The sequence below is a fragment of the Ctenopharyngodon idella genome, chromosome 3 (assembly GCF_019924925.1).
Source record: "Ctenopharyngodon idella isolate HZGC_01 chromosome 3, HZGC01, whole genome shotgun sequence".
Classification (NCBI taxonomy): domain Eukaryota; kingdom Metazoa; phylum Chordata; class Actinopteri; order Cypriniformes; family Xenocyprididae; genus Ctenopharyngodon; species Ctenopharyngodon idella.
In genome coordinates this window covers 1,191,266-1,216,256 of record NC_067222.1, presented here as the reverse complement: position 1 = coordinate 1,216,256, position 24,991 = coordinate 1,191,266, and the positions used below count along the sequence as shown (strand labels likewise).

General features: G+C 38.5%; 1 protein-coding gene across 8 annotated transcripts in view; it reads left to right on the top strand.

Annotated features, from left to right (window-relative positions):
* LOC127509449 (uncharacterized) overlaps nucleotides 1-24,991 on the top strand; it is a 103,855-nt gene that overhangs the window by 26,174 nt on the left and 52,690 nt on the right. Inside the window, exons 1-5 of one of the 8 annotated variants that reach the window (XM_051888175.1) lie at nucleotides 236-876; nucleotides 965-1,306; nucleotides 1,401-1,751; nucleotides 9,726-9,830; nucleotides 9,936-10,031. In XM_051888175.1, coding sequence (XP_051744135.1) covers nucleotides 828-876; nucleotides 965-1,306; nucleotides 1,401-1,751; nucleotides 9,726-9,830; nucleotides 9,936-10,031 — 943 coding nt within the window. In that variant the 5' untranslated portion in view covers nucleotides 236-827. Of the gene's footprint in view, nucleotides 1-201; nucleotides 877-964; nucleotides 1,307-1,400; nucleotides 1,752-9,725; nucleotides 9,831-9,935; nucleotides 10,032-24,991 lie in introns of those variants that run through there. The other 7 variants (XM_051888176.1, XM_051888169.1, XM_051888177.1 and 4 more) reach the window with 7 other exon arrangements.

Genomic DNA, 24,991 nt, shown 5'->3' with positions numbered 1-24,991 from the left:
TGGAGGGGTGAAGAGCAGATATTTGGAAAACTAATTTCATCAAATTGCATGTTTCTGTGGTTTCCATTAAAATCTCTGGCATACAACTAATGTAAATATTAGAATTATTCACAGAACAGGGGCCTATAGTTTAACTGCTGGATTTTGTGGGGCCCCCTGGGCAGTGGGGGCCCCTATAATTGTCACCACCTTTCACCCCACCAGCGACGGCCCTGACTTTATATTTTTGCAGTCTATTTTCGCTGATATATCAGTGTTATTTGCATATCAAAATAGTTTATTTTCCTTTAATTCTGAAAATAGACACAAAAAGCAACGCAATCCCTTAAAAAGCATGAAAAAGAGTTCGAATAAGAATCTAAGAACGTGGAAGCGTCGCGTCTTTTAAGGTGGACCGGATAGCGTCAATAAAGCTGCGAATAAAAAGCTGAATTCAGCCTCGCCCTATGATTTCTCTAGGCTAGGGGAGTAGCCTACAGCAAAATACAGAACATAAACAACAAGAGGAGCTTGTGCTGTGTCTGTTAAACACGCAATCATTTATTGCCATTTCTTCCTTTTTGATTGTAATGTATACGGGAGTTGTTGTTATTCAAGTAGCTATATATCAACAGAAACCAGTATAGAGCCAACAGAAAGTGATATTTCGACGGTATTTTCTGCAGTTGTCCTTCACAGTTCAACTGTATTAAATGACGCGCGCAATTTAAGAAAGCGAAAGTAAAAGTGTTTATTCAGACGTGGCCTCGTATGAAAGACTGTCGAGTAAAACTCTAATTTTATTGATAAAATTATGATTTTATTTTAGCTCTTTCTTTGTATAAAGTATGGACATTAAGTTTATTGTTATATCGATGCTTCTGATGATCGCTGATGGTACGTATTATCACTTTACGTTGATAGTCGAAAAGCCGTCGAGTTTTTCTTTCTCATTTTTTAAGCAAGTTTCTTTATTTCTTGACAGGCTTCACTGTGCGCGGTCCTTCTGGTCCTCTGGTTGTTCCTCTGGGATCTTCAGTGGTTTTGCCCTGTTATGTTGATGAACCTTTACTAACGGAGGGTCTGGAGGTGGAATGGAGAAGAACAGACTCAGAGACTCCAGTTCATCTGTTTCTGGATGGTGAGAGTCGACCAGAGGCCCAGCAGCAGGATTATCATGATAGAGCTCATTTCTTTACTGATCAGATTCAACATGGAAACTTCTCCCTCCGTCTGGACAATCTGACAGCTGAAGATGAGGGGAAATACACATGTAAAGTTTACACTAAGGAGGATTCTGGAGAGACTGAGGTTCAAATATATGTTGGTGAGTGAGAGCCACTTGAGTTCTAGTGAAAATTTCAATGAAATTACATTTTATGTATTTTAAACTTATGTTTAAACCATTCTTATTCTTTCAGAGCGTTTGCTAGTATCAGGATCTAATCGGTCCATATCTGCATATGATGGTGAAGACGTCACTCTGAGCTGCTCTGTAGACTCTCACATCAAACCTGAACACATTGAAGAGGTTTCATGGATAAGAACAGATGAAGATATTATGGTTCTGCTCTATGAAAAAAATAAGACTTTACCAGATTCATCAGATGAGCAATACAGAGACAGAGTTGAGTTCTTCACTGATGAAATCCACAAAGGAAACTTCTCTCTCAGACTGAAGAGTGTCAGAACTGAGGATAAAGGAGTTTACATGTGTAAAGTGTTTGCTGAAGGACTTTCAGCCAATGCAACTGTGGTACTGGAGCAACTGGGTGAGTCGACAAAAACAGCTAAATAAATAATGCAGTCTCTATTTACACTAGTTCAAATAGCCAACCCTCTTGCAAGTCTATTTTACTTGGTGTAAAGTAAACAATATGGTATTTTAGCTATTTAGCTACAATTGGTGCGAAACGTATCTAGGCTACCCTTTTTGTACATTGGGTGCCAGATTTACAGGGGTTTTTTTATTTGCTTTGGTACTATTTTCACAAGTAAGGTGTACATTTTCAAAACTCTCAGTACAAAAATCCAAACTGATCACACTTGTAACACAGCTAGTCATTGTTTCAAAACCTGATCTCATGCTTTCATTCTAGTTATACATATTTTAATTCTACATAATCACTGTTTCAAACACAAGATAATTGTAATATGTAATGAGAACATTTGGTTTAATCACAGAAACACAACAGTATGTTCTTTTTTTCAGTTTAGTACTTTTAACAGTCAGTTAATTCAATAGTAAATAATGCAAGATACATATTTCAAATCACCCTTGATGCTGAAATAATTACAGTTACACAGGCTACAGATGCCATATTAGAAAATACACTTACATTACCTAAATTACATAATTGGCATAAAATCTGTGATGTTTTGTAATAGTATTCAGCGTGTTATCAAAAGGTGTATGAAACAGCCACGATGTTTTGTGCTAGAACAGTTTGCTGCCAATGTTCTCACTGTGCCATATGACTGAATCTATACTGTAGTTGACCTTTATAAGAGTGAGTTACAATAATGTGGCAGTCTCTACCATGGTAATCTGTTTACAGTATCACATGGCACACATAATGTAATGTAACATTATCACGCACACACACACACGTTGGGTTTCCATGTTTTATGGGGACATTCCATAGATGTAGTAATGGTTTTTATACTGTACAAACTGTATATTCTCTCCCCTAACCCTAAACCTACCCATCACAGAAAACTTGATGTTTTAGATTTTCAGAAAACATAATTCTGTATGATTTATAAGCTTGTTTCCTCATGGGGACCAAAAAAAAAAAAAAAAGGTCAGAATTTACTGGTATTACTATACTGGTGGGGACATTTGCCTATAACGTAGGGAATGCCATGACCATGACCACACACACACACACACACACACACACACACACACACACACTTTGAACATAGTGGTTATAATTAGGGATGCACCGATCCGAAATTCAGATCGGTATCGGCTCCGATACTGCCATTTTTGCCGGATCGGGTATCGGCCAAACGGGACCGATCCAAACCCGATATTGTGCTTGTACTATTCTGTGTTATTGTTAAGCTCCACAAAAGGCACAAAAACATTAAAAAGCACCATAAAGTTTCTGTGCACTATATTCCAAGTGTTCTGAAGCCATTCCATAGTTTAATTTGAGGTACAGATAAATATTTAAGTCGTTAAATTAAAGTTCACGTAAATGCCTCCCTCCGCTGCAGCTGTCAGTCATTCTCCATTCTCCATTCAGACTGCGTGTCGCGTTCAACTCTCCAAGATGAATCAATGTTTCTATTATTATACTTAATCAAGATACCGGTAATACAATACGCATCAATATATCTTCACTTTGTGCTTTGAACTTTTTAATAAGGAGCGCTGCCGCTAAGCGATGTGACTCCATGGTGCTTCAAGCGCATCATTCTGCACACAGGGTGCGCATAAGCGCTTTGTGCCGCTCTGTATGGGAGGCGTTCATATTATAATACTTTTGCACAATGAAAGATTGTTAATAGCATTTTTTTTTTTTTGTTCTGTCCTATCTATCATATGTTGCTGCATCATTTTAATTTTTATATTTTAATCATAAGACATTTAATAGCTTCTGATTTCGTCCACATTTTCATGTTTATTCACAAACTTATAGGATAAACAAATAGGCCTAGGCTATGCATTTATTTATATTATGAAAAGAAAGTATTATTTAAAAAAAAGTTAAACAAAGTCTGCGTCACTTTTCAGTTTTCATCTTTCATCTCAACACTTTTTGAGGATCATGAGTGAACACGATCATCTCTTCCTCTTTACTACTTTACAGAATGAAATAAACATGAATGAATATCAAAAAAATATGTTGAAAGATACAGTAGCTTACCGAGATCTGTATCACGTCAGTTCAATCAGTGTTGTAAACAATGTCACGTATACCTCAGAAAAGCCATTCGTTGACCATAAACTTATAGTCAGCAGCAAGAAAAATAAAACAAACTATTTAAAACAAAATGGATTAGAAACTTAATTATGTAAGCATAAGTATTATAATATAATATATAATAAAATGGACAAACTGGGTGTGTGTAATCAAACGCATCGTTTTCATTTTATTCTGGAGACTGAACTCGCGCTCTGCTGCCACACTGGAGCGCACTCACCACCAACTGGACAGGGGTGGGAATTACAGTTACAAGTTACATAATCTGTCAAAATGACGGACAGGCTGCAGATTTTTTCCGTCACTGCTAAAAAAAAAATCCATCAATGACGGAAAATTTTCGGTTAACGCGACCTTTGAGATGATATATTATATACACACCACACTACCGCCGGTGACACTCCACGACCACGGTGGCACGGTTGTCATGCCGACCGTCACAGCCCTAAGTGAGGCATACAGTTTATTAGGTAATTTAGCACTTTTCTTATTACTTGAATATCGGATCGGATCGGTATCGGCCGATACTGAATCCCAGGTATCGGAATCGGTATCGGAAGCGAAAAAGCCGGATCGGTGCATCCCTAGTTATAATCTAAGATAACTTGCTTATAATGAAAAAAGAATTCATTACTTTTGGTTATCCGTATTGGACATTGCAAACAAAGTAGAAACTATAGAATCTGTATCTATAGAAATCTATAGGTGTACCAAATGATCCAGTGATTAACCATTAAGATCAGTTGGATTAAATAATAGACAAATGTATTAAACTGAACGAAAAGAGATGAAAATGAAAAGTTTGATAATAAACATTATGAAAGTCAGTTCCCTTTCAGTCGGTCACGTTCGATGTACGTCAGTAGTGACCGACGAATTGGGATATCGCTAGAGAGCCCTATCAGCTTCGAGTGAACTACAACAGGCCAATGGAGTTGGCGTGCGATATTTGCATAATGCGCACCGCCCCCGCCAGGTGGTCCCTCTACGGAGCGACCAGCCGCTTCTTTCGGAGCACCGGCGGATGACTGCATGTCGATCGCGGCATCGGAAGGTGAGCAAGAGTCCTCGGGAGATGAGGACTCGGCTGCGTTACCTCCCTCCGGGACCGTAGCGTTGTCCGAGCCTGATCCTGAGTTGACGGCTATGCTTTCCCGGGCTGCCGAGAAGGTCGGGCTCGTCTGGAACCCTCCACCGTGTCCTGAACCTTCTCGGCTCGATGATTGGTACCTCGGGGCGGCCCGCGCTGGTCCCCAGCGCCCTGCCCCGATGCCATTCTTCCCGGAGGTGCATGATGAGGTGACCAGGTCCTGGCGGACGCCCTATAGCGTTCGTGTGAGACCTGGTCCCTCGTCCGCCTTCACCAACCTGGATGGCGGGGAGGCTAGGGGATATACGCGGATTCCCCCAGTCGAGAGGTCTGTTGCGATGCAACTGTGTCCAACGGCCTCTGGCTGGCGCGGTGAGCCGCGTCTCCCATCCCGGGCCTGTAAATTCTCGTCAGGCTTGACAGAGAAAGCTTACAGAGCCTGCGGACAGGCTGCCTCCGCCTTGCATGCCATGGCCCTTTTGCAAGTTCATCAGGCAAAAGCGTTGATGGAAATGCCCCAGGGAGGTCTTGACCAGCAGCTGCTTGGGGAGCTGCGTGCCGCCACGGACCTCGCCCTCCGGGCGACTAAGGTGACGGCACGTTCTGTTGGTCAGGCGATGGCCACGCTTGTGGTCCAGCAACGCCACCTCTGGCTGACCCTTGCTGATATGAGGGATACCGACAAATATCGGTTCCTGGACTCCCCCATATCACAGGTCGGCCTTTTCGGCGACGCGGTAGAGAGCTTCGCCCAGCAGTTCTCTGCCGCCCAGAAGCAGGCTGAGGCTATCAAACACGTCCTGCCCCGCCGCCGGCAGCACAGCCTCAGCCCGCTCGTCGCCGAGGGCGCCCGCCTGCGTCGTCCTCCGCCCCTGCTAAGTTGGCAAAGCAGCAGCCTACACCAGCCAAACAGCAGGGTGCCGGTCGCGGACGCGGCGCCCAGCCCGCTCAGGCCAAGCCAGGTGGCAAGAGGTCGAGGAAGACGTGACCCTGAGACGGGCAACCTGGAGGGGAAGGTTCCTGCTCTTCGGGAGAGGACTCCATCGTCTCTCCCACCCCCGGAGGAGGGCCTGGGGGAATTTGTGAAATTGTCTGTCCCGCCGCTGGCTCTCCGGAGTCCAGTGGTACCCACTTCATCACAAAAAGAGCAGTTTCCCAATCCTCCAGGTCACAAGAGACTGCGGCTGTCAGCGCGCGAGGCTCCGCCTTGCCACTCGCAGCCCACTCTCACTTCGCCAGCAGGTCCCAGTGTGATGGTCGAGGGCGCCCCCCAGCCGTCTCCCATTCACACTGTCACCTCGCAGAGTCTGACCCCACTTCGGGCCGCTGCGCCGTCCGAGTCGGGTTCCAGCACTCTGCTTCGCTGCCCCACCCCCGGTGCGTCTGTGGTGCCTTTGGTCCCGCTGGCTCGGTGTCTGGAAGCCTGGATAGCGCTCCCCAGCCCGTCCCGCTGGCTCATTCGCACTATCAGACTCGGCTATGCGATTCAGTTCGCCCGGCGTCCCCCGGTCTTCAGAGGTGTCCATTACACTCAGGTGTCCCTGGACAATGCACCTGTTCTCCGGGCGGAGATTGCTGTCCTCCTGGCGAAGGATGCAATCGAGCCGGTCCCTCCAGCCGATATGAAGTCAGGGTTCTACAGCCCCTACTTCATTGTACCAAAGAAGGGCGGTGGGCTACGGCCAATCCTGGATCTGCGTGTCCTGAACCGGTCCCTTCACAGGCTGCCGTTCAAGATGCTTACGCAGAAGCGCATTTTCGAATGCGTCCGTCCCCAGGATTGGTTCGCAGCGATCGACCTGAAGGACGCGTACTTTCATGTCTCGATTCTGCCTCGTCACAGACCCTTCCTACGGTTTGCGTTCGAGGGTCGGGCATATTAGTACAAAGTCCTACCCTTCGGGCTGGCCCTGTCGCCCCGCGTCTTCACGAAGGTTGCGGAGGCGGCCATTGTTCCGCTCAAGGAACAGGGCGTTCGCATCCTCAACTACCTCGACGACTGGCTCATCCTGGCCAGCTCGCGGGAGCAGTTGTGCGAACACAGGGACATGGTGTTAGCTCACCTCAGTCGGTTGGGTCTTCGGGTCAACTGGGACAAGAGCAAACTCTCCCCCGGGCAGAGGATCTCTTATCTCGGTATGGAACTGGATTCGGTCGCCCGGACTGCGCGCCTCACCGAGGAGCGCGTCCAGTCAGTGTTGACCTGCCTGAGTACGCTCAAGCGCAGGACAGCGGCCCCACTGAAACTCTTTCAGAGGCTCCTGGGGCATATGGCATCCGCAGCCGCAGTCACGCCGCTCGGATTGCTTCATATGAGGCCGCTTCAACACTGGCTCCGCGGCCGGGTCCCGAGATGGGCGTGGCAGCGCGGTACATTCCGTGTCCCCGTGACACCGAACTGCCGTCGCACTCTCACCAAGTGGTCGGACCCTTCCTTCCTGCGGGCGGGAGTCCCCCTCGAACAAGTGTCCAGGCATGCTGTGGTCCACACAGATGCCTCCTCCACGGGGTGGGGAGCCACGTACAACGGGCATGCAGCCTCGGGTCTGTGGACGGGGCCCCAGCTGCATTGGCATATCAATTGCCTCGAGTTGCCACGAATCGTGCCTGGAATTCGGGCCCGGTGACTCTCACGTTATCCTGAGACCCCGGCCTGGATATGTGCCCAAGGTTCCTACCACTCCCTTTCGAGATTTGGTAGTGAACCTGCAAGCGCTGCCTTCGGAAGAGGCAGACCCAGCCCTAGCTTTGCTCTGTCCCGTCCGCGCTCTGCGCCTGTACGTGGACAGAACGCGAAGCTTCAGGACCAGCAGAAGGGAAAGGCTGTCTCCAAGCAGAGGATGGCCCACTGGATAGTGGACGCCATCGCCCTGGCGTATGAGTCCCAGGGCGTGCCTTGCCCGCTCAGGTTGAGAGCCCACTCCACCAGAGGAGTGGCCTCTTCCTGGGCGCTGGCGCACGACGCCTCGCTGACAGATATCTGTAGAGCTGCGGGCTGGGCGACACCTAACACGTTCGCTAGATTCTATAGCCTTCGTGTAGAACCGGTATCTTCCCGTGTACTCGCTTCCACCAGCCGGTAGAAGCGAAGAGCCCGTTCTAGTGTCGGCTTGCAATGCCACTCCCGCCCCCTGGGCCGGATACGTGCATCCTTTTCACTCCAGTCGAGTTCCCCGCTTGGCGAACCCTGTCGAGTTCCTCCGCCTCCCCCTTCGGCTCAGACATTGCGGAGTGTCTGATGCCAGGCCAAACCTCCGTCACTGACGTTGACGTTTGGCTGGGTTCCACATGTCGTGACCCTTCCACGTGAGCGGTCCCATGTGTGTATTTGTCCACGGTCAACTCCCTACGGCGAGCCCGTGTCTTTCCCTAGCAGAGCCAGCTACTACTGAGCTACTACCAGCTACTACCAGACTACTGACGTACGTCGAACGTGACCGACTGAAAGGGAACATCTCGGTTACGTATGTAACCCTCGTTCCCTGAAGGAGGGAACGGAGACGTACGTCCCGTCGCCACAGTTGCTGTACCCTCGCTGTAGTGCAGACTAGATTGTCTCCTCAGCGAAAAACAGAGTGCGATTGCATCTGCTCCCCTATTTATACCACCTGGCGGGGGCGGTGCGCATTATGCAAATATCGCACGCCAACTCCATTGGCCTGTTGTAGTTCACTCGAAGCTGATAGGGCTCTCTAGCGATATCCCAATTCGTCGGTCACTACTGACGTACGTCTCCGTTCCCTCCTTCAGGGAACGAGGGTTACATACGTAACCGAGACGTTACTGTGAATGAAACATTTATAAAGATGAAACACTTATTTTACATAGTGAAAAGGATACTTTGTGATTTTGTGTATTGTACTAAAACAATTGAAAATATTCTGAAATGTTTGAAAAAAGTGCACTTTTGTTGATCTGCTGTGATATTAGTACTAAGAGTTTTCAAAATTTACCAATTGCATGTGAAAATTGTGCCAAAGCAATTAAAAAAAACAGGGTAAATTAGCACAAGACCACAATGCTGTAAAAGCGTCAATAGGAGTGTAAAGTTCTGCATCATAAGTAAATTTATGTGTTGTAGGCTCCATATGTGGTTATTTTGGGCAGGAGATGAGGCAGGGATGCATGTGCACACAGTTTTCCACTGATTAGGATTTTTAAAGGGAATTTTGCACAGGTTCTGGCGTACAGTTTTACAAACCTGAAAACGTTTTAGCTATACAGTACTTTTTAGAGAAGAATTATTCTAATTCATTCCTATTGGCAATTTTTTAATTGTTTTAAACAAGACTAATTTATGCAGTTTTGCCTATAAAATAAATACCTATTGTAGAATGTTTGGATATTATTCCTGGAAACTGAAGATATTTGGCAGCGTAACAATTCTCTGACATCAGTGCCTCACTCAGAACATTTCATTACTTCGCTCACACCAGTTCACCGGGGCGTAGCTACACACGGTCTAGATTGTGCAGATGGTGCGCACATATTCTACGTTTATTTTCTATAAATCCCGATACATGCATGCGTGGAAAATTGCGTACGCGTATTTCAATGGCCATTTTGTGTGTACACAACGTTTATACATCGGGCCCCTGGTACTCGAAGGGTGACGCAAGCTGTTAGGAATTCTTTAAAATAATGATTGCAAATTCTCCATAATTAAGAAACAATGACTATTTGTAACACATTGATTCAGTGGTGATGTTTGTGTTTGACAGGTTTTTCTTCTTGGCACATAACTGTGTTGGTTTTCTGTTTCGTTGCTGGATCTGGAGCTGTACTTCTGCTCTGCTGCCTGATCTACTGCAGATCAAAAAACACAGGTGTGTTTGGAAGGAAAATCTTATAATTTCTTGTGAATAACTGTTTATGTGTCACTGTAAGTGTTTTGCTCATTTAACTGTGATTATTCTGCATCTTCTCTTCAGTCTCCAGCAGCACAATATGGAATCTTCAGCTTTCTCTGGTCTTTTTTCCAAACATCTGTATGTTCTTCACCTTCATCTTCTGGGGTCTCACTGAGGGTGAGTTTAGTAGTTTATATGAGACTGCGCTGTGGCAGATTTTATTAGTTTTGTTGTAATGTTGTACAGAATTGTCTTATACTAGACTCGTGCTAACTGTTGGTGTGTTTGTGTATTCTCTTATGATGGAAATTTTAGATATTTTTAAAATTTCATCAATATTGTTTAATATCCATCAATAAATATTCTGTTCCAGGATTTCTGCATGAGACCGTCACTTGCTGTGCTCTGTATATTCTGAGGCCTGTTATGTTGATTTGGGCTTATTTAAAGTATCTTCAAGGTATGTTAAGATTTAAGAATAGTTATTATTATTTTTCTTAAGGAGCTAAGTAATGGCAAATTGATGGCAACATATTAAGACATAGCATGACAATATTGTTAGTGATTAATTAATTCTATTGCAGTTAAATATATTAAATTGTCAAATACTGAAGCATGACATTATTTTAAACCACTTTTTAGATTATTTTTTAATTGTATTCTTGGCATGTATAGAATGTGTCAAGAAATTTGTAGTGCTTGGTGAAAAAATACACTTTGTCCTTCACAACCTAACACTGCATAAATGTAGAGTAAGCAATCTGTATCTGGATATGTAATAATATTATAAAATGACTTCATTTCTGTCTACAGACAACATTAAAACATGGAACAGGTGTATCAGAATAACAAGTGAATTTGCTGTTTTTTCAGTCATTGTTTATTCAGGTGGGTAAATCCTAATGTTACACATCAGAGGTCATGCTCATTATTCTGACATTAAAAGTGTTTTATGAAATATTACCTGTTTGCCAACTTCAATAGACCTGGCAGTATTCAGCTGTTAAATCTTACACCAACCACTCTGGTCATCCAAACCTGAATACTCAAAATGATTAAAAGACAAGCAGCACTCAAAGTCTTACAACTGTTGTATCCCAGGATTACTTTTTTTGCCATTTACAACAACAATTGTGATTTCTCTGAACATCTATTTCAGTGATATATCTGTCAGTAGTAGAAACATTTTCTGTATCCTGCTTTAATAGTACAATAGAAACTATGGGTGTCATAATTTTACATATGTTTGAATGTTTGATATATTATAAATTATAAAATAATAAGATTACATTCTTTTATGGTTTGTTTTACTACATTTAGTGTTGAGTTATCTTTTCTAAAATATCATGATGTACATGAGGTGACCTTCACTTTTCTTGGTACAGATTCAGTTATTATGGCCTTATTTAATTCAGGCAACTGTTTGACAAACACTCTTCAGTTCACCACATCCTTAGATATGTTCTGTTCTTTCTCAGGACATCATCTATCTTGTGTAACATTTATTTTGTATCTATTCCTCAAGTTATTTTTAATTATGGCTGGAGAAAGAGAGCACATGATACAAGCATCATACCTCGTGTATTATCTGGAATATACCTTGGAGTGTTTGTGCTGTTGTGTCTCCTCCTGAGTGCAGGTAAGAGTTTCTGTGTGATTTGAGTCCTTAATTGTTAAAGCTGAGCGACAGGCAAAGTATATAAAAGCACATATTTATGGTTGATAAGTTTATTACCAATGGGTTTGTTCATGTACATTTATTTTTTCTTATTCTACAGTTGCCAAAAATGATAATCAAATACATACAGAACATTCGAATAGTTTCATTTTAGGCCTAACTGTGTGTTAATGTTTGATTTTTTTTTTTATTTATTTATTTTTTTTTAGTTGACTCAAGGCCACCCAGTCAACAACAGCCAAGAGAGTCTTCCCGACACAAGCAAACTCTAGGTGAACACATTCTTATTGTTTTACCTCAATATTAAAGTTGCAAATATTAGCTCTAGAAAAAAAACATTCACTCTCAATAAACCATTTTACATACTCTCAAATTTAGTTACTGAGTGTTGATAAAACAAAGCATTTAGCTTGACCACAGTTTCCCCCCACTATTGTACAATTGTGATTGTCAGTGCTCACAGTGTGGTTAGGGAAAGCCTTTCCAAAAAATAGCACTCATCCATTCTTGCTTACTTTTTTCCTTTTTTCTTACTTTTTTTTTTTTTTTTTTTAGATAATTTTTTTTGGTGTATTTTGGCCGTGTCTTCATTTCAACTCGCCGAGTTGATCACCTTGTTTGGACTTCCTTCTCCAGGTAACACCTAAATAATGATTCCTTCATAATTACCCCAATATGCGAGTAGTTTGTGAAATGCCACCTGCTTGCATTGTTTTTCTGTGTAAAAATCCAGTTGATTGTAATTCAGCCAGTTTCACCTTGATGTAGAATGACATGTTGATATGGATGCGCAGATTGAATTAAATCATTAGGTGTTCAATAAGAACACTTCTAGACTCTCATTTCAGTGATTTTAACATTTGAGCAATGTTGACGTGTTTTAATGACATATTATTGACTGTTGTTTTGTTTGAATGGGAAAATAATGCACTGTTTTTCTTTTATTGTAGTATTTTTAATTGTGATCTTTGTTCAGCCACTGGTGCTTCCCTTTATACGATTTTTACCTTTTCTGCAAACAAAATTCAAATGTAAGTACATGCCGAAATACATTCTTATTATTACTGTATTTGTATAAGTATGGAAAGAGTAGATCTTATAACAATATTCTTGTATTTATGAATTACTGAATTAATAGAAATACTATGCTTATGTTGAAATATATGCATGATGCATAATATTTGCTAAACTATTAGTTTCGGCATTAAAAAGGAGTCGCTATATCGACAGTACTGTATTGTTACATATTTCTGAATTAAGTGAGACTTAATTTTATCCTTTGGTTGTTGATTGTATTGTGAAAAGTGAACTGTGTATAACTGTAAATGTGATTGGCTTAACTGCAGCAAAAACATCAAGAAACTTGTTAAGACCAATAAGAACATCAAGGAGCATTAATAACATAAATTCAAGCCAATTTTGATTTCATGTCGACTCTTCTCAATTGATCTGTATCAGATTGAGATCAGTTCTAGTTTGTGACCTGTGCGAGTTTATGAATTCAGAAGGTGATCTCTTCATTCACAGGTCTCCGCCAAAGATGGATAACATTATTGTGGATAATAACAATAACACTCCTGGATATCATCCTTGTGATTTATATTCATCTAACCATATTGGAAAGAGAGAAAGGTATGCTACTTTACTTTATTTTATTTTTAGTCATTTTAATTTTTCAAAAAAACAAAACAAAAAAAAAAACACTTTCTTAAAGTAGATAGTATATAGTTTTAACAAGAAGGTTTTTAAGTAGATTTGTTAAAGGAAATCACACATTTGTCTGCTTTTATGCAAGGACAAATTTTTTTGTAAGGTTTACATTTAGAATACAGCTTTTTTTAAGATATTGTGCTGTGTAAGTGTAAGTTTATTTTATTTTATTACTTTATTTTTAGTGTAAGATTTTTTTATTTTGTTTAATCAACAGAGTGCGTGGGATGGATCTGTGTCATTGTATTTATTGAAGTTCTGAAGATGATCGTGTTCTATGAAAACCGTGTGACAGGTATTATCCATCACTGACTTACAATGATCACAGTGTCCTTTATTACCCAACACTGTAATTATAAAACAACATAAACCAGGGTGGCACAGAAATCTTAATACTTTTCAACATGAAAATTATTTCGACTACAAAGTACGGGACTGTTTTAGTGCCTACAAGCAAAGTCCCTTTAAGACAAGTCATTTCACTTGGCGGCCATCTTTGAAACGCCTCTCAGGCATCCTGGGCATCATGCAGCTCCTATCTCTTTGAATGGGGAAACATCAAATTCTCCAAAGCTGTTTGCCAAGCTTTCGATTAAATTTCATATTTGAAATCACCAATGAAATCTGACAACAACTGTCTCATAAATTTTTTTTCCAAACGCTCAAATCATGACAAAAAAACAGTATTTAGGCTGGATCGAGCTAATGCGCATGCGCAGACCTAAATGCACGTCTCTTGTGCCTCATTTCGGAGGCGCGCGTCTGACTGTTTCTATAAAAACTGGTGCTTCTAACGGCCGCTGCAGTGACGCGATGATTTTACAGGTCGGCAATTGGCTCTTATTTTGAAGGCGGGACTTATTCCGCCATATTGAGCGTTACACTTTCTCCCATTCAAAACAATACGAGTGACATGTCTTGTGTTATTCTATAGTCTTTGCTACAAGACAACTGAATACAGTTAATTTGTACTTGATTGTAATTGAGATGGTGGTGGATCAATACTGAATTTGACCATTTTTGTCTGACTCCTCACCTCCAGGCATATTAAGAGAATCTCACATTGCAGCTAAAGTTCACCTTGCTCAGACAGCTTGGTTCTGGTTCTTAAAACCCCCAAAAGCTTGTTCTCCATCATTGCATCCTCATGGATGAGACATGCAAATAACTACACAGTTCAAAGATTAGTCAACCTTCACTGAAATTTTATATAATCAGTAAACTCTTTAACAAATCTCAGTTAGAATATCTGTTTCAAAAACTTGCAAGTGAAGAAGTAAACATGAAATGTTTAACATTCTATTAGTTGTCAATATAAATTAATTGCAACAGTTCTGTCATTCCTAAATTGAATGCAGTACAAAGGAAAAAAAAAATGTTCTCTTTTGAATCTCTATGTGGAAGAATGTGAATATGAAAAAAAAAAACATATCAATTTGTGACTTATATTGTGATCTCACATAGCAGTATATTTTAGTCCATACATTTGAGAGACATGATCTTAAATGTGACGTATTTAATAAATACAAGCATGGAAATATTTTATGCTGTTTTAAAACTTTCCACATTTAAGCATGTTGTATTCACTGTTCCACTATCTCACAAATCTACTATATTTGCCATTCACTTTTGATCTACTGAAGCTCCCTCGGCACCTGTACCTTTTCTCATTTGTCTTGCACCTGGCGCTGAGGCAAAGTTGGCGTGCTAGCCTGAAACATCTCCCGTGTGTTGTGGTCGTAAAGAGACAGTTCTATGTCTAAATAAACATGAAAACAGACAGAAAAAAGCAATTGCTCAGCTCTTGCTTTGATGTTCCTCAGCTCTTGCTTTGATGTCTTAAACATTATACAAAATGTATAAATCATTATTTATGTTATAAGGTAAATGAAGTTATGGGTATATCTGCTTTATATTAGACATTGTGCTTGCTAAACTGTACATTATTTTAAATCCTATTAATGACTTCATGATGGGTGATTTCTAGACAGGAGACTGAACTGTGATGTCTGAAAGTATTCAGATCCCTTCATATTTTTCACTTTTTTTTTCACATGCTAAATTGCTTTATTTTTTCTACATCAATCTACACTCTGTACCCCAAAATGAAAAAGCAAGAACCTCATTTGAAGACTTCAGATGCAAAAGCCTCTAAGTGCCATCTGAAATTTTCTTCTAAAATGACCATTTTTATCAGGCTGTTCAGTTATTTCACTTTAACGGTAATGAAAAAGACCTATTATTTGCCAATAAAGTGAAAATACTAAACCTAAACATAGGAGCCTGATAAAAAATGCTCATTTTAGAAGAAAATGTCAGATGGCACGTAGAGGCTTTTGCATCTGAAATCTTTATTTGTGATTAATTTTGAAAATTCAATAACAAAAAATTGAAATATCACATTGACACTTGACGTAAACTCTCTTTTGGTGTTAAAAACTACTGTAAGGATTTACTAAAGACACGCAGTGAAAGATGAGTGATTCCACACATACATACACACAAAAAAAAATGTCTTGTACATGTCTTGTAACCCATTTTGCACCTGTGATAGTTGCTGCTAGGAGGAGGAGGAACTGCAGAAAACAGAGATCGGTTTACTCACTGCCAGAGAAAGGTGTTATCCGAACATATCTTTTGCCACGTTATTTTTAATTTGTTAAGATCCAGAGATCCAGAAACCAACTAGGGCTGGATGATTATGGCCTAAAATTAAATCCTCGATTGAACATTTTACCTCGATTACGATTAATGAACGATTATTTCGTTTTGTTTTTTTGTTTGTTTGTTTTTTTTTTTTTTTTTTTTTTGCCCTCATAGTTCACTGACAAGGTTTATACTGTAAATATGATTGACTATTAAAGGTGGGATATTTTTTTCTTTTGAAAGAGTGATCTGACATAACAGCTCACTTTCAGCAGTTACTTCATCTATGGTTCGTAACATTTCTTACAGATTTCTGCTCGAATGGCAAGCCGTTTTAGCTTAAATTGTTCCCAGCGTTACTCGTCGTAATTACATTTTTACTAGTAAGAATTCAATTAGAGAGCTCCATTATTCAATTCTTACTAGTAACAATTATGATTAGAAAGCTCTATAATTCAATTAGAGAGCTCTGCAATTGCATTAGAGAGCTCTCTAAATCAGTTCTTACTAGTAACAATTCCTGTTACAGAGCTCTACAATCATATTCTTACTAGTAAAAACTTGTATTCATTAGATGCAAAAGAGATTGGTGATTACACGCATTTCCCTCCCCAAATCCCACCTGCGATGCTACTCTTCAAAATAAAAGTCCAATTAGAACGAATTGTTATTGTGTCAGAATGACTGCAATACTGAGATGACAGTTTGGATATGTTTTGCTATTGAAAGATAATATTTAATCACTACATTAATTCCCATCTTTATACGTTTTATATATATGGTAATGATAGAGTTTACCAGACAAAATATAATCTAATAAAAAAATAAACAATAGTAATATATTATATATAAAAATATATGATTATATTATATTATATTATATTAATGCCCGAAAAGCCGACACGCCTATTACTGATTACTAAAACTTTCCTGCATATAGCATATTTCTTGTAGCCTATACTTTTTTTTTTCTAATGGTAATAACCAAACAAACACATACAAGCCCAAATTAGAAGTATGCGATATTGACAAATAATATATATATTTTTGGGGATTTTTTCGACAAGGATAAGGTGATATCTTGCTGATTATTTTTGTGCGGGCTGGTTTAGGCCTGTATAAAACTACCAGTAGTGGCAGTCCATTCCTGTCTTAATGAGTGATTCATTGAATGATTCATTCAGATGATTCGTTCAAAACGGTTGATTAATTTAGAAACGAAGCAAATGACTGTCTTTATGAATTGGTAATTGAATCATTGACTCAAATTATTCGTTTAAAAACACAGATTCATATCAAGTACGAAACATTGCACTGTTGCTCTCTTGTTTTGGACTCTCAAGTCATGTTTTTGTTCGTCTTTTGCAAAGTCAGTCACACTCGATAGCGAATGTCAGCTCGTATATCGTTAAAACGACAATTCATAGATGATAAATATCGCACACCCCTATAAGCCCAAATTGCCTCAGCATTATTTTGTGAGTGGAAAATGCAAGTAAAACTCTTGCAATGCTGAACAAAATAAGTATTTTACAATTTTAAAATAGCTCTATATTGCTATAATATTTATCTTTTCTGAGCGAGTGTGAATTCACCTTGAAATACAACAGTACGTAGCGTACCTTCACAACGGGGCTAAATGCACACCTTAAGAAAAATGTGCTTTTCAGCACTCCGATATTAAAACAATCAATTTAGCAAAGTTTGTACTATATTTGGTTTATTTTGATACCTAGCCTACACAAAATAATTCATTTTAGTTCAACAAATATACTGTCATTTAAATATGTTCATTTTGAAAATACAGAAACTATATTATTACTTATATAGGCTACTATTATTTTACCCAATATATATATAGTTCCGTTAATGGAAAAAAAAAACTTTAATTAGCCTACCTTGAACAAAACTGAAAAACATTAACAAAATATATTCAATAATTTGATCGATTCTAATTTGCTACATAAATCTTCAACATTTTTAAAAACATTACACATTGCAGTAAATGACTGCGGTCAAGCCAGCCGCCACCGCGAAATGCACGGTCAATCTAGCTGCCACTATATTTTGCGGTTCGTGCATACACTGGCTATTACGGTAAGACCGTCAGAGAACTGATCTGAAAACAAGTAATCTTCTGTCAAAGCGATTTCACATTCATTTATTCAGTCTGTCTGTCTGAATAAATGAAAATAACTAAATAAATACATATTTTACAGCCCAATTTCGCCTGAAAATGATAGTATACCTCACAGCCTGTCACTGTATGATATGCTGAAATCCAAAATAAATGTCTGCCTGAATAATAATAATAATAATAATAAAACAGGCCTAAATAAATAAATATATATATATATATATATATATATATATATAAAAAAAAAATTCACAGCCCAATTTCACCTGAAAATTATAGTACACCTCGGACCCTGTCACTGTATGATATGCTGAATTCCAAAACAAAAGTCTCCCCGAGTAAATGGAAAAAAAGGCCTAAATAAATAAATATAAATAATAATTTAACAGGCCAAAGTCACCTGAAAATGATAGTACACCTCACAGTCTGACACTGTCTGCTGCTAAATTCCAAAATAAAAGTCCTCCAACACTCATATATACAATGTTTTTTCCATATATTCTAAAACTAAGAAAAGTCCTAGTTTCCACAGACCAAATTCACCTCAGATGGACAGTACACCTTCTTACGGTGTCAACTACACTGTTTCAGGACATTCTGATGTTGTATTCCAAAATAAAAGCCCCCCAAACTTCATATCTATGCACTGTTTTGTCTATACATTCAAAAAATCATAAAAATAAAAGTGCTAGTTTCCACAAACCAAATTCACCTCAGATGGACAGTACACTTTCTCACGGTGGTGTCACCTACACAGTTTCAGGACAGTCTGATGTTGTATTCCAAAATAAAAGCCCCCCCAAACTTCAAATATATGCTGTTTTGTCTATACATTCAAAAAATCATAAAAATAAAAGTGCTAGTTTCCACAGACCAAATTCACCTCAGATGGACAGTACACCTTCTCACGGTGTCAACTACACTGTTTCAGGACATTCTGATGTTGTATTTCAAAATAAGAGCCCCCCAAACTTCAAATATACACAGTTTTGTCTAAACATTCAGAAAATCATAAAAATGTGTTTGTTTTTACTAGTAAGAATTCCAATTGCAGAGCTCTCTAATTCAGTTCCTACTAGTAACAATTGAATTGGAGAGCTATGGCAAGCCGTTTTAGCTTAAATTGTTCCCAGTGTTACTCGTCGTAATTGCATTTTTACTAGTAAGAATTCAATTAGAGAGCTCCATAATTCAATTCTTACTAGTAACAATTACAATATAGAGAGCTCTCTAATCCAATTATTACTTGCAACAAATACAATTAGAGAGCTCTCTAATTCAATTCTTACTAGTAATAATTACAAAAGAGAGCTCTCAAATTCAATTCTTACTAGTAACAATTACAATTAGAGAGCTCTCCAATCCAATTATTACTTCCAACAAATACAATTAGAGAGCTCTCTAATTAAATTCTTACTAGTAATAATGCAATTGCAGAGCTCTCTAATTCAAGTTTTACTAGTAAAAAAACACATTAAAGATATGTATAATTGCAGAGCTCTTTAATTGAATTAGAGATAGAACAAACTTTGCTAAATTGATTGTTTTAATATCGGAGTACTGAAAAGCACATTTTTCTTAAGGTGTGCATTTAGCCCCGTTGTGAAGGTACGCTACGTACTGTTGTATTTCAAGGTGAATTCACACTCGCTCAGAAAAGATAAATATTATAGCGATATGCAGCTATTTTAAAATGGTAAAATACTTATTTTGTTCAGCATTGCAAGAGTTTTACTTGCATTTTCCACTCACAAAATAATGCTGAGACAATTTGGGCTATAGGGGTGTGCGATATTTATCATCTACGAATTGTCGTTTTAATGATATACGAGCTGACATTCGCTATCGAGTGTGACTGACTTTGCAAAAGACGAACAAAAACACGACTTGAGAGTCCAAAACATTCACTGCATGATGAAGCCAGTAATGCTGCTATATGAGGGCAAAAATATCCCTGTATGAGTTTTTTTATTTTTTTTTATAGGCCTATAACATAGCGTGATCACAAATTTTATATTCATAGTTTATAACAAACAAAAAGTTAATATTCAGTGAGTTACATTTTGGACACAATATTGTCTGTTTTTGCTCTGTTTTTTGCTACGAAAATAGTTTCAAACAAAGCCGGGCTGAACTGTTGTGCATCTCAGAGCAACAGTGCAATGTTTCATACTTGATATGAATCTGTGTTTTTAAACGAATAATTTGAGTCAATGATTCAATTACCAATTCATAAAGACAGTCATTTGCTTCATTTCTAAATGAATCAACCGTTTTGAACAAATCATCTGAATGAATGATTCAATGAATCACTCATTAAGACAGGAATGGACTGCCACTACTGGTAGTTTTATACAGGCCTAAACCAGCCCGCACAAAAACAATCAGCAGGATATCACCTTATCCTTGTCGAAAAAATCCCCAAAAATATATATATTATTTGTCAATATCGCATACTCCTAATTTGGGCTTGTATTTGTTTGTTTGGTTATTACCATTAGAAAAAAAAGTATAGGCTACAAGAAATATGCTATATGCAGGAAAGTTTTAGTAATCAGTAATAGGCGTGTCGGCTTTTCGGGCATTAATATAATATAATATAATATAATATAATATAATATAATATAATCATATATTTTTATATATAATATATTACTATTGTTTATTTTTTTATTAAAGAGATTATATTTTGTCTGGTAAACTCTATCATTACCATATATATAAAACGTATAAAGATGGGAATTAATGTAGTGATTAAATATTATCTTTCAATAGCAAAACATATCCAAACTGTCATCTCAGTATTGCAGTCATTCTGACACAATAACAATTCGTTCTAATTGGACTTTTATTTTGAAGAGTAGCATCGCAGGCGGGATTTGGGGAGGGAAATGCGTGTAATCACCAATCTGTTTTGCATCTAATGAATACAAGTTTTTACTAGTAAGAATATGATTGTAGAGCTCTGTAGCAGGAATTGTTACTAGTAAGAACTGATTTAGAGAGCTCTCTAATGCAATTGCAGAGCTCTCTAATTGAATTACAAAGCTCTTTGAATAAGAGAGCTCTGCAATTGAGTTAGAGAGCTCTTTAATAATAATTGTTACTAGTAAGAATTGAATTATAGAGCTCTCTAATTGAATTCTTACTAGTGAAAAAGCAATTACGACGAGTAACACTGGGAACAATTTAATCTAAAACGGCTTGCCATAAAAGTAGCTGAGAAACTCAAAACTTATAGCATATATTTTTCTACTTTTGAAGGAACTATTTACAACCCACAGCTTCACAATTAATAGAGAGACGGTATGACTAATTCACACACTCAATCGCTCTCATTACTGGTACTGTGTTAATTTATCTTTATCTGATATGAGCATATGGCAAGCCGTTTTAGCTTAATGAGAGCGATTGCGTGTGTGAATTAGTCATACCGTCTCTATTAATTGTGAAGCTGTGGGTTGTAAATAGTTCCTTTAAAAGTAGAAAAATATATGCTATAATAAGTTTTGAGTTTCTAAGCTACTTTAGTTGTCAGCGCTGTCCTGTGATTTATCACTAGTTTCTGCATTCCTCTCTGTGGGCACGATCTTCACGTTTTGCGCAGCTGCTGTTTGTATGAGTGTTCGTGCCACAATGCAGCTGCGCGAGCACGGTAGCTCGATATAATAATACATATCCAATCGTCTACAATCGCTTGAATGTCCAAACTGGCAAACCTTAAAACAAATACAACTGACAAAGTTTAGTGAAGACGCAAGGCTCACCGCTCGCGCGCCATCACTATGCTTTGAACCAGCGTTTACCTCCGTGTTGCTTTTATGCCACTGACTGGACGGGGCAGAGTCACGTGGCTACACACGTGGTAGTATGTTTTTAAGTAGGAAGTATTAACAGGATTAAAAAAAAAAAAAAAAAAAATTAAAAACCAAAATAACCAACATGGGAAAATTACGTCGGTTAGTGGTTCTGAATTTCGGTTTTGATTACTTTTCGATTAATCATCCAGCCCTAAAACCAACCATCACTGCAACATTCAAAGATCTGAGCTTTATGACAAAGTGGCTGTACAGAAGCCTCTCCTCAGTGAAGACACATGAAAACCTGCTCGAAATTTGCAAAATGACACCCAAAGGACTCTGTGAGAAACTAGATTCTCTGGTCTGATGAACCTCAACTCCAAGCATCATGTCTGTAATGAACCAGAGAACTGGTTAGGGTAGAATGAAAGCTGAATGCAAAAAAACCCAAAACAGAGATAATAAAAAACCTGATCCAAAGCGCTTAGGACAAAACTAGGCTGAATGTTCACTTCCCAAAGACAAGCTTCACAGAAATCCAGGTGTGCAAAGCTTGTCTTTTTATGCTCCAAAAGACTTTAATCACTGCCAAATGTGTAAGGCTGCAAATACATTCTATTCTGTTATCAACAGCATTTTTTGCATACTTCTCCTTAAAAGTGAAATTATTTCTGTAAATCCAGTTGTCAAATGCTGTGTAGGCCACTGTGTAGGCCACTCCATGCTGTGTGCTTTCTGAACATATAAGCAACAGACTGTTTTAGAAAAATAATTTAAAAGAGAAAAAAAGAATAATTAGGGAGAATCAATCAATAATGAATAATTTACTGCCATTGTGTCAATAAAATGTAATCAATAAAATTTAAATGTATTTACAAGTGCTTCATTTTTGGAATCTGAATACGTGATTCAGACTGCATAATCAGTTACTGCTCAGCACTGGGTATAATATTGTCTCCCTTTACTAGACCTTCTTGATTTATTCTATTATTGTTTTTTTTTTTTTAGGTCATTCAGTAAATTAGTCAATAAAGAAACATGTTGTTGCACTGTAGTTTGTTATTACTAGAGTAGATATGATCCCAGGATAAATCCATATTTTCTGCTCATCCATTTGACATGAATCAGATTTCAGTTTTGTTTTAACAGCGGCAGAACGTTCAAGAGACCAGACACAACGACAACAGACTGAGACGAGCCAACAAAGATCAAATACATGTAATTACTCACTGCTGAATCCTAATACGAGTCCTAACACACACACACACACACACACACACACACACACACACACACATATATTGTATTGCATTGAAAAGAGATCTGCTTAATTAATGCAACTGTGTGTTTGTGTTTGTTTTGTGTCTTTGTGTTAAAGTTCATCTCTGTCATGAAATCATGTACATGTTTGGAGCAGTTGGTCTTGTTTTGTTGAGCTCTGTTACACTGACAGCAGAACTGATCCTGAAAGCACGTGAGTAAATATCTATAATATTATCTTATACATTATAGAGATCTTTTAACTAATTATGCAAATAACATGCTGAACACAATTATATTACTAAAAATTGCTTTACCATTTTGCTTTCAAATGTCTGATGCATCTTCCTTTCTCGTCAAAGTTATTCTATCATTTTAATTCTTAGGAAACAGTGAGCGCGTTTTGAAGGATCTGGGAGTCATTATCTTCCCCTCCGAATGTGTTTTTGCCTTGTATTGGCTGGTTTTAAAAATGCATGCTTACTGTAAGTATATTTTAATTCTTTTATTTTTTTTTTAAGTTTGGTCAAAAAGTGGTCAAAATCCAGTGAATCTGTTCAAAATACATTATTCCAAAATTAGTTCCTTGTGAAATGCTGTAAGATACCCTTAAATGTTGATCATATTCTCTTAAAAATAAAGGTTTCAAAAGGGGTTTTTTGCAGTGATGCCATAGAAGAACCAGTTTTGGTTTACAAAGAACCGTTCAGTGAACAGTTCTTAAATGAACCATGCACTTCATGCATTTTTTCTGATTGTATGTCTATCCGATCAGGTGTAAATTCTCTCTAAAACACTTCTGAGACGGATTTAAATCTGGTCACTCAAACCACTTCAGAAGGTTGTTTGAGATGCATTCCTGTCGAAACTGGACAAGTGTAAATGCATCTGGTTGTTAAAGCCACATGCAAATTTCACTCCTTCCATAATAGTAAAAAAATAAACACGTGAGTGTGTGTTATACCGGCTTCTAGTAGCCAGATATGACAGCACTACTGCAACATGCATCGCCACAGATATGGAGTAAACTGCTGCAAATGAAACTGAAAGTTCAGCGTCGCATCCTGAAGCTCAACCCTCAACCCTTTTCCATTAAAAGTAGTGAGACTAAATGATCTAGCCAGCGCTGATGCTGCTCTCTCTCCTATTGTGGTATTTGATCTTGAAATTAGCTGATGATGAATAATAAAATGCAGCTCATATCCGTTGCTTTTGACATGAACTCATTACATAGAGTGCAGGAATTGAAGATCGGATTTATGTTTGTTTTACGGAGACACATTTACATGGCCAATTGTATATGGATGGTTTTAATACATAGGATAGCTATCCGATTAGTAAAAACACATGAAGTTACCAGGTGTAAACAGGCCTTTAGTGTGTATTAAGAACTTTTTTAAAAATATACTAAAGAACCTTTTTCCACTATAAAGAATCTTTTGTGCTGTGGAAAGATTCCATGGATGTTAAAGGTTCTTCACTGAACCATTAATACCAATAAAGAACTTTTATTTTTAAGAGTGTAGCCTAATTCGGCAGTGAAAGAGGCTGATGGGTCACTGGTTTATTTGGCAATATCTATAATGCTGATCTTTAACAGATGCAAACAGTTATTGAAATGAAGAAGTTTCAACACTGGTAAAATGAGACAAACATTTACCTACTCCTTACAGAGTGTGATTTACTTGCTGTGATTCTGATTTTGCTCAATTATTAACATTTTAAACAACTTTCTCTCTCTAATGTCTCCTGTCACACAGGGAAGATTGATACAACTGAGTAAGTTCAGATTTAAATGCAGCCCTTATATAAACAGTACATTCAACTGTGTATATATCAATGTTAAAACTGTAATTGTGTTTTCTTATACAGATCTACACACAATCAAAGGAAATCAGATCAAAGA